This window comes from Dendrobates tinctorius, unplaced genomic scaffold (assembly GCF_039654945.1).
Source record: "Dendrobates tinctorius isolate UK_male_01 unplaced genomic scaffold, ASM3965494v1 ptg000059l, whole genome shotgun sequence".
Lineage (NCBI taxonomy): Eukaryota > Metazoa > Chordata > Amphibia > Anura > Dendrobatidae > Dendrobates > Dendrobates tinctorius.
The window spans coordinates 15686944-15702186 of NW_027361727.1; the positions used below are offsets into that span (position 1 = coordinate 15686944).

The 15243-nt window shown below is 41.2% G+C and overlaps 1 protein-coding gene across 1 annotated transcript in view; it reads right to left on the reverse strand.

The window, feature by feature from the left end:
- PYGM (glycogen phosphorylase, muscle associated) overlaps positions 1-15243 on the reverse strand; it is a 75034-nt gene that overhangs the window by 33862 nt on the left and 25929 nt on the right. Inside the window, exons 5-10 of the mRNA XM_073578446.1 lie at positions 12790-12921; positions 12051-12162; positions 10764-10846; positions 6259-6402; positions 6086-6178; positions 2-148 (exon numbers count right to left, since the gene is read on the reverse strand). Coding sequence (XP_073434547.1) covers positions 2-148; positions 6086-6178; positions 6259-6402; positions 10764-10846; positions 12051-12162; positions 12790-12921 — 711 coding nt within the window. The remainder of the gene's footprint in view (position 1; positions 149-6085; positions 6179-6258; positions 6403-10763; positions 10847-12050; positions 12163-12789; positions 12922-15243) is intronic.

Consider the following 15243-nt stretch of genomic DNA (forward strand, 5'->3'; position numbering starts at 1 on the left):
CATTGAGGTGTCTCAGATTAATTTCATAGATGATATCCAAGTGTCTTGGGAGCAAATTCTGCAGCAGATGAACCGGCCAGCGCTCTAAAGCCTCGGGCAGCACCGTGTGGTTGGTATAAGCGCAGGTCCGGACAGTCAGGTCCCAGGCCTAAAGTACACAAGAGGAGAATCATGTCAGTGGGCGGACGTTTAATATTGTCACATGATTGGTTCTTCCAGGCAAAATATTTGAAGGCGAATACACAGAGCGCAGATTTGTTGAGGAAAATCAAAAACCTGACGATAGCGTGACTCCGGGGACCAATTTGATCGACTACATGCAAAAACTATACTACCCTCTTTCCCAAATTTACCTTCTGCTTCTATGCTAAAAAATACTGGGTAGTTTTGCTAAATGAATGATGAAATGCTGCTTGTACATCATCAACCAACTGTATTGTGCCAAATACTGCTTATTTAGGAAAGTGGGGCCCACCGGGGATTCAGCCGTTCTCCAGTGGACCAGTCCAAGACTGTTTGTATCCCTGCAAATTGCTACCTGAAGAATGAATTAAGTGATAATCCTTCGATGAGCTCATAGTGATGGGCAACTTGCAACTTTTCTATCTTTGGGCTCGTTCATACAATCATATAACCGCTTCCATATGATCTCTTTATGTAAAAGAGCACAATGACTACTGCAAGGCAATGTGATAGTTAGCGTGAACGTTTTTACTCACGGCATGTACGAAAATCACGGCATAAACTACTTTGATCCATTTTTTTTGTTTGTTTTTTTTTGCTAGACTCGACCATTATAAGTGAAAAAAGGATCACATTATGGGCTGCCATCCGTATGTCATGTGTTTTTCACAGATCCATCGTAATTATTAACATAGGTAACTGTATTTAGCCTTTTATCAGGTTTTTAAAACTCAGAAAAAGATAGATAAAAGTGTTACAAAAGCTCCATCAGAAAGCGCTCACTAATTAATTCTCAGTTAACTCATTCCGCCATCAGCTATCCTTGGCCACATATGCCATTTTTCGAGTATCAGCTGCTGTAATGCTGTAGATAAGCCCCCGATGTAACCTGAAAGATAAGAAAAATTAGTTATATTATACTCACCGGGGAGGCGGTCCAGTCTTGGTCCAATGGGTGTTGCGGTCTGGCGCCTCCCATCTTCTAACGGTGACGTCCTCTTCTTTGCTGCCTGTCGTGGCTCCTGCGCAGGCGCACTGCTCTGCCCTGTTGAGGACCTCTCCCGGCGCATGCGCACTGCAGTATTCTGCTCTGCCCTCAACAGGGCAGAGCAGTGCGCCTGTGCAGGAGCCACAACAGGCAGCAAAGAAGAGGATGTCACCATTAGAAGATAGGAGGCGCCGGACCGCAACACCCATCGGACCAAAACCGGACCCGGACCGCCCTGGGGTGAGTATAATCTAACTAATTACAGAATTACAGAATGCTGTAGATAAGCCCCTGATGGCGGTGCCGGCTGCTGATACTCGAAAAATGGGTGACAGATTCCCTTTAAGTCCTGAGGTCAGCTAAGTTGTTTGATTATAAGCAAAGTCCTATGTGAATGGGGTGCTACATGCAAAATGTTTATATCCGGTAGGTTCTTTTCTTGGAACCTCAGTCATCAAATTATCTGAGCCCTATTTTGCGGTATTATTTTGGCATTATATGGCGATATAATGTGGGGTGGAAGTGTAAGTAGCAGGCAAGGCTATGTTCACATGTTGCATTTTCGCAGTTTTTTTTTTTTAATCCAAATTTAAGGCACCTTTCTTACAGCACCAGCAAAAGCCTTGCTTACCGTAATTGGAAAACTGCTGCTTTTTTTGAAAACTGCACAATGTCACTTCTTTCAGGGTTTTTCAGGATGAAACATGATAAATGGCTACGCGTTTCGAACACAAAGTGTACTTAGGGTATGTGCACACGTTGCGGATTCTGCTGTGGATACGCAGTGGTTTTGGCCCGCACGGAAAAATCCGCAATGGAATCCGCAACGTGTGCACATACCCTTACTCAAGCTACACGTACTAAATCCTGCATGGAATTTATACCATGGTTGACCAATTAGAATCATCACATGATGCTAAACACGATTGATTAAAATCACATGCATGTGTAAAAAAAAAGAAAAAGAAGACAAAAAAAATACCAAAAAACCCCAGCCATAATATAACCAAATCGAGAAAAACTACAATTGGCATAATTACAGCAGACAGCGATCAAAACAAACAAACACAAAATTTGTAAAAAATAAAAAAAAATTGTAAAAAAAAAATTCAAATTTTTTGCAAAAAAATAATAATAATGTGCTTATGCAATGAATTCTCAATAGTGGAACATTAGTTCATTGCGGGCATTTAGTAAAACACACGTTTGGACTTCAGAGATTTCTCAGCAGAGATTTTTCTTCCTTTTACGGTTACACATCTACTATAGATATATGACACAGCAGCAAAATCTGCATTTGATGAGTAGCTTTTTTTTTTACTGCCAAGAGAGCAGATTTAGGCTGCAGGAAAAAAAAAACAAATGCAGCAAAGAAGCAACGTGTGAACACAGCCTAAAACTCATCTTGTAGCTTGGAACGATTTCCAACAAATGGGTTCAGAGAAGAAGTCTTATAAGAATCTGTACGACTTTTATACAACTTTTATATTGTTCTGATAGATGGGACTTTAGTGGTGAACTCGAAATCTTACCAATAGTACGAGGAGGACTCTTAATCGTGCAGAGACGAGATAGAGGGAGTATAATCACTTTTCACTGACAACCCGGACTATTATGTCCCAATTAACGTCAGTGATGGCCGCCATGGATTCGCCATGACGGGGGGGAGGGGCGCTGCCTTTCCTCACTCGTGTTTGGTCGTAGACGACTATTCGCGCTGTTACCGAACGCGGCGATTACTTATAAAAGGATCATTTACAACCATCTGTTTAAAGGAATGGAGTGAATGATATTAAATGCTGCTGATTACTTCTGTGAATTGCAGCCGGTGTTCGGATTCTCAGATCCCATATGAACTGTCACAAGATATTTCGGTTATGAATGTCTCTGCTTATTACTCGGCGTGCTTGATTTGATTAATGTAAGGACGGGAGTTATGGAGAAAGCACGCTGCGGAAGAAAGATCTACCGAGAATGGAAGAAGACAGCAGGTAGCTAATGATGACAAAGGACGATCGGCAGATAAAAGACAAAAGGGGAGAAAATGTACGACCGAATAAATGACGATTCTGAAGGGGTATAGCGGTTATAGGACACGGAGGGGTTAGGCGCTTTTATCCGCACGCAGAAACCCTGCAACGTTCAGCCGTCATACGCTGGGCTTAATATGTTTTCACCTAGCGGCGTCATTCAGCTCTGCTTACCATAAGCGTTCAGATAAATCAATATTCTATATTAGGTCCCATTTTTCTTTTTTTTTTCACGTTATCCAATAGGCTGTCTGCTCTTAAAGGGACAGTGACCATAGCCATCACAATTCGGCAGATCTGAATATATCAAAGGTACCGGCGGTATCATACGTCTTATTTATTTTTTTCAATAGTTCATGTGAAAATAAGAAACTTTAATATATCTTATCAGAGAAATCTGCTTCTTTCTCCTGCAGGACTGATCATTCATTCTTAAAATAATCAAATCCTGGGTAAAAAAAATAAAATAAATCAGTGTTCAGTGAAGACAGACTTTCCCATAACTGAGATAGGAGATGACAGTTGGTGCTCATAAAGTTCTATGAAACTTGCAGTAGAATCTCTAGCTCCTCCCCTTCCTGCCTCCATAGAATTTTAAAAGCACCAGTTGATGCTCATAAAATTCTATGGAGAGCCGTAACTGTTGTTTCAGGAGAATTTGCAGCAAAATGTCTGTGGCTGATTCTAGCTCCTCTCTCCTCCATAGAATTTTAAAAGCACTGACTGTCATCTCTTATGTTAGTAATGGGGAAATCTGTCTTCACTGAATAAAGATTTTACAGATTTTTACCTTCATCTTTGATTTAATAGAGATAAGAAATGACTGTTGCTGCCTACTGTCTTATGGAACTTGCAACAGAATTTCTCTGGCTCCGCCCCTTCTTCTATAGAATTTTACAAGCACTAACTGCCATCTCCTATCTCAGTAATGGGAAAAGCTGTCCTTACTGAATACACATTTACCAATACATTGAGAATGAAGATCAGTACAAGAGGAGAAAGAAGCCAATTCCTCAGATAAGCTTTATTACAAAGTTTCTTATTTTCATGTGTATTATTGATTTATGAAATTTAAATTAAAATGATGGTGACTTTTTAGGCATGCATACACGCATCTATGGAGAAGGGAAAAAGCATGCGCAGCTAGGAACAAGGATCGATGGCTCCTTTTATTCTAAGTAATTGTTCCAGAGGTTTTGCACAACGTTAAGATCTTCAAAAGGGATTAAAAACTGATACTTTTTATTTATAACATGGTGGTTCAGCAGTTAGCATTGTATGGTGGCTCAATAGTTAGCATTGTATCGTGGCTCAGTGGGTAGCGCTGTATGGTGGCTCAATGGGTAGCACTGTATGGTGGCTCAGAAGTTAGCATTGTATGGTGGCTCAGTGGGTAGCACTGTATGGTGGCTCAGTAGTTAGCATGTTATGGTGGCTCAGTGGGTAGCATTGTATGGTGGCTCAGTAGTTAGCATTGTATGGTGGCTCAGTGGGTAGCACTGTATGGTATGGTGGCTCAATAGTTAGCATTGTATCGTGGCTCAGTTGGTAGCACTGTATGGTGGCTCAATGGGTAGCACTGTATGGTGGCTCAGAAGTTAGCATTGTATGGTGGCTCAGTGGGTAGCACTGTATGGTGGCTCAGTAGTTAGCATGTTATGGTGGCTCAGTGGGTAGCATTGTATGGTGGCTCAGTAGTTAGCATTGTATGGTGGCTCAGTGGGTAGCACTGTATGGTGGCTCAGTAGTTAGCATTGTATGGTGGCTCAGTGGGTAGAACTGTATGGTGGCTCAGTAGTTAGCATTGCATGGTGGCTCAGTGGGTAGCACTGTATGGTGGCTCAGTAGTTAGAATGTTATGGTGGCTCAGTGGGTAGCATTGTATGGTGGCTCAGTAGTTAGCATTGTATGGTGGCTCAGTGGGTAGCACTGTATGGTGGCTCAGTAGTTAGAATTGTATGGTGGCTCAGTGGGTAGCACTGTATGGTGGCTCAGTAGTTAGCATTGTATGGTGGCTCAGTGGGTAGCACTGTATGGTGGCTCAGTAGTTAGCATTGTATGGTGGCTCAATGGGTAGCACTGTATGGTGGCTCAGTAGTTAGCATTGTATGGTGGCTCAGTGGGTAGCACTGTATGGTGGCTCAGTAGTTAGAATTGTATGGTGGCTCAGTGGGTAGCACTGTATGGTGGCTCAGTAGTTAGCATTGTATGGTGGCTCAGTGGGTAGCACTGTATGGTGGCTCAGTAGTTAGCATTGTATGGTGGCTCAATGGGTAGCACTGTATGGTGGCTCAGTAGTTAGCATTGTATGGTGGCTCAGTGGGTAGCACTGTATGGTGGCTCAGTAGTTATAGGTAGTAGGTGTGATGAGACAAATAGGGACCAATTCGCTATTGCATTTGCGCTGTTTTTTTTGTTTTTTTGTTGTTGTTTTTTGCCTACTTTTCGTTTGCGTCTTATTCTTTTATTTTCTGCCTTTTTAACTATTTTAACAATTTTATATGTGGTTTTTTTTTATGTTTATCGTTACGTGCGAGTTTTGGGGTTTCCAGATGTTTTCGGCTGATTTACCAATTACGACTTTTTAAAAAGTTGCAAAGTTTTTACGCCAATGTGCTCCGGGTTACATGTAAATCTGAAAAAAAAAAAAAAATCTGCAAATTTTTTCAACAGTTTTGACTTATTGTACTAAAAAGTCGCAGATGGTTAAAGACAAAAATAAAGAAAAAGTTAAAATCAAATCCATGAACCGCGTGTGCCGTTTTGACGAATTTGGCGCAAAAAAAAGTCAACACACGCAAAACAAGAAAAGAAAAGAAGAGCGACTTAAAATTATTAAAAAAAATTATTCTAAAAAACCCGCAAACGATAAATATTTGATTACCTTATCCCAATCCAGCTTTTCAACATCCACAAACAATCTCATAAGTTCAGGGATGGCCAAAGATGGGTGAGTGTCGTTAAGTTGAATGGCCACCTTAAAAAAAAAATTAAAAAAGAGTGAAAAATGAAGTGGGAGATTATTGAGAAGACGAGCACAGGAGTAGAGAAGTTTACCTTATCGGGAAATGCTTCAAAGGATGTGCGGACTGCATCGCGACACCCAAATTTAGAGGATTTAAAGCGCCTGATGATATCTTGAAGGGTAGCGGCCACGACAAAATATTCCTGCTTCAGACGCAATTCTTTACCTTCAAAGAACTAGAAAAAGAAGAGTTTGGGAACAACTGAAAATTTGAGAAAAAAAAATGTAATTTAGCAAAAGAGCAGTAGAACCCAATCTAATCCCAGGCGTCTACGGGTAGTGAGTATGTGGGGAGGCGGCACAAAATTATTAGCCTTAAAACATTCTGTCAGCAAAGTTATTATCGTCTTCACAAAATGCTAATGTAAACGAAAATATCCAGGTTGAGGTTAATGCAAGTGTTCTTTCACGGAGAATACTACAAAACAATCCGTGCCACAACAAGAAAACAGATTTGTAAAAATACTCTGCAGTAAAATATATGACAGTAATCATCAAGTGCTGGATAACAAATACAGGGTATTTAGTCGATACTTTTTTTGCAAAAAAATGTATACCAAGCTGCTTCACCGCGTCAAGGTAACCCATATTGAAGCAGTCCCTATCTAATGTATTTAAAACCTGAACATCTGAACAGTGTCTAAAATGAACAGGATTCGGACAGGCGCTTCTTAGTATGGGCTTGTGGTGCAAGACAGCTCTTTTGTGCATGCCACACAAAAGAGGGGTGGGTTCTCTCAAACCATGCTAGGCAAGGAAAAAACGGATTAAAACACATGTGACATGCACAAGTGTGAACAAGTCGGTAAGACAGTGTTCACACCACCCACTAACACATGTGTTTTTAATCTGTTTTTTCCTTGCTTAGCATGGTTTGAGAGACCCCACCCCTCTCTTGTGTGACATGCACAAAAGAGCTGTCTTGCACCACAAGCCCATACTAAGAAGCGCCTGTCCGAATCCTGTTCATTTTAGACACTGTTCAGATGTTCAGGTTTTAAATACATTAGATAGGGACTGCTTCAATACGGGTTACCTTGACGTGGTGAAGCAGCTTGGTATACTTTTTTTGCAAAAAAACGTATCGACTAAATACCGTGTATTTGTTATCCAGCACTTGCTGATTACTGTCATATATTTTACTGCAGAGTATTTTTGCAAATCTGTTTTCTTGTTGTGTCTCAGTTAGTGGGTGGTGTGAACGCTGTCTTACCGACTTGTTCACACTTGTGCATGTCACATGTGTTTTTAAAACAATCCGTGCGTAGATGTTTTTTCCGAAAAACAATGTTCCGTTGAATCTATGCTGAGCTCTGCGTACTAAAGCATAATTCTGCAAACTTCCTCACTAACATAAACTTCTGCGAAGTTTAAAGGTAAGGTTGGCTTTGTCAAATTTTTTTTTTTTTTTTTTAGAGGTTGAAATAATGCACATAAGATGAAAAACAAAAGCAGTTTTTCCAATATTCTTCATTAAAAAAGAAAAAAATACCTTCTGTTGTCCCTCCGCAGCTCATGTGCAGAGACTATGAGTTTCCATGGTAACAGACTACAAACAAAACCAGTGTAGTCTGACCTATTAAAGAAACTATCATCTATCTGTTCCCTACTTATTACCAACATGTATTCTGGAGGTCAGCACAGAGTAGGGATCAGTAGGAATGCTAGTTTAGATTTGCACTGGTAATTATCAAGAGCTCTTTTCCTGATAATCGGGCAATGTAAACAAGCTGCAAATCGCCCACGAACAAGCAATACACTCTTTCGTAGGGTGAAACAATTTTTTTGTTTGTCAATTGATTAGCGGCCTGGTGCAAAATTTCCTTTTCAGGTGCGTTCACACAAATGAGCAGTACACTTGTTCGTCAGGTGAAATGATTGTTTTGGGTTTGTCGAGGGATTAGCAGCCTGGTGCAAATCTAAATTTAAGGTGCGTTTACACTGTAAAGTTGTCATAAACTTGCATCCCAAGGAACACTTGTTTCCCGATAATCTAGCAGTGTAAACAGAGCGCTAATCACCCGACAAATAAGCAATACACTTGTTCGTCAGGTGAAATGATTTTTTGGTTTGTCGAGGGATTGACGGCCTGGTGCAAATCTACTTTTAAAGTGTGTTTACACTATATGGATGCCGTTAACTAGCATTCCTTGGAACGTTCATTTTCCGATAATCGGGCAGTGTAAACAATAAGCTCGCTTGTCGGGTGAAACAATTTTTTTTTTTCACTTTTAAATCTACTTTTAAAGTGCATTTACACTGTAAGTTTGTCATAAACTACGGTAACATTCCTAGGAATACTCATTTCCACATAATCTGGCAGTGTAAAAGGGATTGCTAATCACCCGAGAAAAGAGCAATACATTCGTTTGTCGGATTAAATTATTTTTTTTGTTTGAACAAGAGATCATCGTCCTCAGCAGCGCATCGTCCTGTGTAAACAGGTAAACAGAACCTGTGCTGTCGAAAATCTTATGCGCAGTGAATTACCTTCTAAAAAGTGTGGCCACCTGTGTAACCAGCCTAAGAAACCCTATCTGAGGTCCATCGATGGAAAATTTTCAAAAGTAACGTATCTTATAAAGTGGCGACACAATTTTCTTTTTCCACCACTTTAATAAAAAAATATATATATATATATATATATTAGCTGAAGAGCCCGGCGCTGCCCGGGCATAGTAACTAACTCTGGTTAGTTACAACAAATTATAATTATCCTCCATCCCATAGTCCCGTGCCCATATACCCATCACACATCCTCCATCCCATAGTCCCGTGCCCATATACCCATCATACATATCCACCATCCCATAGGCCCATGCCCATATACCATCATACATATCCTCCATCCCATAGTCCCATGCCCATATACCCATCATACATATCCACCATCCTATAGGCCCGTGCCCATATACCCATCATACATATCCACCATCTCATAGTCCCGTGCCCATATACCCATCACACATCCTCCATCCCATAGTCCCGTGCCCATATACCCATCATACATATCCACCATCCTATAGGCCCGTGCCCATATACCCATCATACATATCCACCATCTCATAGTCCCGTGCCCATATACCCATCATACATATCCACCATCTCATAGTCCCGTGCCCATATACCCATCATACATATCCACCATCTCATAGTCCCGTGCCCATATACCCATCACACATCCTCCATCTCATAGTCCCGTGCCCATATACCCATCATACATATCCACCATCCTATAGGCCCGTGCCCATATACCCATCATACATATCCACCATCTCATAGTCCCGTGCCCATATACCCATCACACATCCTCCATCCCATAGTCCCGTGCCCATATACATATCCTCCATCCCATAGTCGAGTGCCCATATACCCATCATACATAAGCTCCATCCCATAGTCCCGTGCCCATATACCCATCATACATATCCTCCATCCCATAGTCCCGTGCCCATATACCCATCACACATCCTCCATCCCATAGTCAACCATTATGACATCATAATGAGCGGCGGGGCTTGCAACCTATGACAACATCAATGTCGCCATGGCAACCATTATGACATCATAATGAGGGGCGGGGCTTGATACATGCACACACTTTTCCCCCATTATGTAGATAGGGGCAAAATTGTTTGGTGAATTGGAACACGCGGGGTTAACATTTTGCCTCACAACATAGCCTAGGACACTCTCGGGGTCCAGATGTGTGACTGTGCCAAATTTTGTGGCTGTAGCTGCGACGGTGCGGATGGCAATCCCGGACATACACACATACATACATACATACACACACTTGAGCTTTATATATTAGAAGATATACTGTACAAAGTATATTCATGTTTGGTATCACCGGAATTGTACCGACCTGGGAAATCATGATGCCGGACCACTTTCACTAATCGATGAAACTCCATAAAAACGTAACCCCCCCCCCAAAAAAAAACAACAATGGTGAAATAGAAGGGGGGGGTTTTGCCGTTCCATTGTGCATGGATTTTTTTTTTCCTGTTGATCATATGGTGGAATGAACAGTGTCATACTACAAAAAAAAAAAAAAACACAATCTATGAAATGGCTATGCTAAAGGCAAAAATGAAAAATCTATAACTCCCGGAAGAAGGAGAGGAAAAAAAAAACGGAAGAGCAAAAATGAAAAATCACTCGGTCATGAAGGGGCTCAGGGGTTAAGCAAGTCCACCTATTTTAATTGGATTTTCATCAGTTGTAAATGTTCATGTTGTTAACAGTGATACTTATACGATCCTTGGGAATCCCCCAAAGAGGTAGTAATGGTCACGATAAGGTAATGGCTGCTCGTTCCTCACCGGGAGCGCACTCTGCCTTCCAGCAGATAGGGACTTTAGCTGATATATGCAGTAATGATCGTTGCAAGAAGAAATTGTTTCTTCCATGTAGATGCCCATGAGAACCCCGCCGTGACTGCAGCACATTTGTATATAAAGGGTGTACACAGATTCATCCCGGATATTAAATATCGCGTTCCAAATTAGCGTCACGGATAATCGCTACTCACATTATCATTCGGGTAGAGGACACGCGAGATGTTCTCCGCAAGGTTACGGTCTAACACAGCCTGGATGTAGCCACCCACGTTGACTGAGGAGGGAAGAATGAGAGGTAAGAATTTGGGATTAACACATGGTTATCAATTTCAGGATAAAAGTACTCAAAGATGGAATCCCTAGAAGAGGAAATGTACGACGAAAATAATCGAGAAATGTACAAATAGGTTGCACACATTGACCTGAGCTGGTGAAACGAATTACGAGGGAATGTGTCATCAGAAAACGACCTATTTAAATCAAATTGTATTTTTTTTATTCATTTTTTTTAAATCACTGCCTACATAATAAACACATAAATAAAAATATGCAATTTTCTTATTGGCCACTAGACCTAATATTAGACCCCTACGTCCTGTTCTTCACACGGACATTTGCAACAATAGACTAACTCAGACCCTATTTGTTTGCATAGAAGTAAAAATTGTGCAATTTCTAATCAGGGTCATTATACAGGAAGGGGAGGAGGTGAGCTGTGATATCACCTATTGTGAGTAATGGATGCTGTGCTATCTATTGTATATAGAAGTGTTATCAGTCATTGTACAGGAGGAGGAGGTGAGCTGTGACATCACCTATTGTGAATGGTGGATCCTGTGTTATCTGCTGTATATAGAGGTGTTATCAGTCATTGTACAGGAGGAGGTGAGCTGTGACACCACCTATTGTGAATGGTGGATCCTGTGTTATCTACTCTATATAGAGGTGTTATCAGTCATTGTACAGGAGGAGGAGGTGAGCTGTGTCATCACCTATTGTGAATGGTGGATCCTGTGTTATCTACTGTATATAGAGGTGTTATCAGTCATTGTACAGGAGGAGGAGATGAGCTGTGACATCACCTATTGTGAATGGTGGATCCTGTGTTATCTACTGTATATAGAGGTGTTATCAGTTATTGTACAGGAGGAGGGGGTGAGCTGTGACATCACCTGTGTTATCTAATGTCAATTGTGGCTAAAACTTTGGTTTTCACAAAGTTTGCAGTTTCAACGTTTTTGTTTTCAGATCTTTTAGTTGGATGTTTCTCTGGTTCCTGAAGCACAATTTTATGCATTTCATAAGTTTTTAAACTTGTATTGATGATAGCTCCATTTTCAGGCCAGAGTACAGGAAGGGCATAGAAAGCGAGTGCCTAGTGGTCTACACCTTACTGTTCCCTCAACCGATTTCTATACACTGCCGGACACAAGGCACAGAAGTGGTGACAAAGTGATCATTTGTCATAAGATACTCACAGTCCTTCAAGTTGAATTCATTGGGGGCTTTTGCTGACCACAGTCTCATGGTGTTACATGTGTTATTTTTATATCCTGGAACAGGGGTATCATATGGAAGAGCAAGAACAACCTGTAAAAAAACAAGAGAAAAAAAATAATAAACAATAATATATCATAAAAGATAGTAGAAATAAATCATAGACAGAAATGCATAAAAACCAAAACTACAACTCCCAATACTTTTTCTCTGGGAGATAAGCCACCGCCAGAGGTGACTGCCAGCGGCTTACTCCACTTTACCCATCGTGAACACATGCTCACTCAGCTGAGCATCTATATACTGTATTTGTGTAGGAAAGATGTCGGCTGACTGCTAGTTAATGTGTATGGGCACCTTTGGTATTTAGAGGTAATTTTAGTCAGAATGTGCACCGCGAGAGAAGATCTTATGAGTGAAAGAGAGGAGAGGCAGAACAATGGACAATCTGAAAAATTCAGAATGTGAAAAATTGGAGGACAACCTGGATTTTGATTTTCATGCTTTGTGTGATTGGAATGGATCTTAAAGGAGTCTTAAAATACTCGTATTAAAACTCCGGAAAGGGCAGTAGAGCCCTCGTGATGTGGATTTACACGAGCTTCCTTAGGTCTAAGACATTGCTTTAATCATGTATGCAGTTTGCATTGTAAAGTCTGTTGATAGATCCTCTTTAATCCTCAACATTGTCAAAATAAGACTGAAATTCATTTTCCTCACCTGCGTGTCCACCCACTCTACACCTTGTGGGGTGTGTTGAACTTTACCAAAGAAGTGTACAGGAATCATGTACTCTGGTCGAGCCTTTTCCCACGGGTTTCCATACCTCAGCCAGTCATCAGCCTCTTCCACCTGTAATAAATGAAGACACTGATGATAAGACTTTTGCAAGTTGGAGCTGGCATTCGCACACTAGTGCACAAAGTTGGCAAAAATAGCAAATACTGTATAAGATCTATATGAATTAAAAAAAACTGGAAACTAAGGCCAATTCCTGGTCCATCCATGTAAGTGTGCCTCATATAATACGTGTAGGTACAGGAAGCAAATTTGAGACCATCCATCCTGGGAGACAATGACTTTGGGTGCCCATATATATTAGATATACATATATATCACAGAACGTAGGTGCCTTCAAAAACGGGGGCGTTAATTGGTTGTATGGTAGGACCTCCCTCCAATTCCTGTACGCTCTCTAATTTCAGATGAGGCTGCTCTTCCTGGAGTGGTCACCTTCACGATGGTGCTGTCTTCTAGGGTCGAAATAAATGGTGGAACAAAGTCTGGTTCAAACTTCTTTTTTATTCCATTTTTCCGTTCCGGACTGGAATCTTCATCAGGCAGTGTGACATATACACAAAGGTATCAAGATCATCATTCCTTTTTTTTTTCCTTTTTGTATATGTCTCACCGCCTGATGAAGATTCCGAACCCGAGCAGAGAACCGGCTTGCTGTGATTGTATATAACAACGAACTAGAAGGAAGTTTTTCTGTAATTCAAACATCTAAGAGGTCAGTTTGAGAAATGCTCATTTGGTCAACAAATACAAGGAGATTCACTCGAATGCTATAATAAGTAGAGTTGTGTGAATATGTTCAGAATCGGACTGAATTTTCCATATTCGTGCCATATTGGTACCCTATCCGTGCCAAATTTATGTTTGATGATCGGTTCCGAACATATTTGGTAAATTCTACTCCCATTGTCTCCAATGACGTTCGGCTGTGTTCGGGGAATATTGCAAAAACAATATTCGAAGCCGATCGTCATCGGAACCAAATTTTGAAAAATTTGCTCAACTCTAATAATAAATCCTGCCATGGCAAAACAATCTAAACGAAACGCGCAACGTGCTCCTTGGTATATAGAGCTTCGAACAAGCCAGGATGCCCCCGTGTCAAAGTGATGAGGGAGGCGCCAGACAGCTGTTGCGATGTTTAACCTCCGTTTGTGACTTACGGGTGCATACCCCAATACCTTTCATTTATTGACTTGACTTTTCATCAGTATGTTGGTGTGCAGTGTTGAGATGTCCGTGCGTCTTCTTGGTGGAAACATATTGGGTCACCAATCTGTTTAAGCGATGTCAGAGTGAATTTTGGAAGAAATATGGTGCTGGTGACATATTCTCAAAGAGTGTTAATCTGAAATGACTGGATCGTCCTCATGGCAGTGGCTGTCCGAAAATGTTGCAGGAAGCAATCAATGACGTGCAACATCATCTGGACCTGCCGCCTACAAATACTCTGGGACGCCTAGCACAGGAGTAGTCTGGGAGATCTTTTTCTACATGTCAAAGAGCTGCAAAAAGGGCAAAATTGTATGCGTATGTCAAAATGTGTCCGGCGGATAATGTCCGGCATCGTATGCAATGCCATCGATTACAGATTGGCCAAGGTAGGTAGCGTGATTTTTTGGTTCAGATTGCCACATCCTAACGGGAGCTACAACAGAATTTTGAGAACCTCTTTTCAGTGAATCTCTCTGCATCCCTCCCGCCTCCCCCCATTCACATGATCACTCTACGTGGCAACTAGGCTTTGTGTCCTCTATCAGGAGCGAAGTGTGGAGGATAATAGTGATGGGGCATTTGAAATAAATCTACCCGATCCTTATTTTCTCCTTCATTTGTCATGGATGAGACACATCAAGCGTGATGGATTCGGCCAACTTTAATCTACTGTGTATAGAGGCCTTTATTTCGAGTCTTATTGAAATGTTTTCTTCAATTTTCAAATTGTGTGCATGATTTTTATAAAACACAAGTACAAATTTAGTAGAGTGAGCACATCTCAACTCTTTGGGTCTGTACACACGTTGCGGATTCTCCCGCGGTGTACAGTGCCATTCTAATCAATGTGAAACAAAAACCGCTGTGCACATGCTGCGGATTTTTCCACACAGATTTGTCAATTCTTTGTGCGAAATCCACAGCGTTTTTACACCTCTTCCATTAGAGAAATCCACAGGTGTAAAAAGGCAGGGGAAATCCGCACAAAAACTGCAGGAAATCCGCAGGTAAAACGCAGGTCATTAGCAAAATCCACGTAGAAAAATCCGCAACAGAATCCGCAACAGAATATTGGTGCCATTTAGGCCATGCCTCTTTAAGCTAAGCCACCCCCTCAAATAAAGCCAGGCCCTCCTTTCGCGTGAGCACATAATAAAAAAG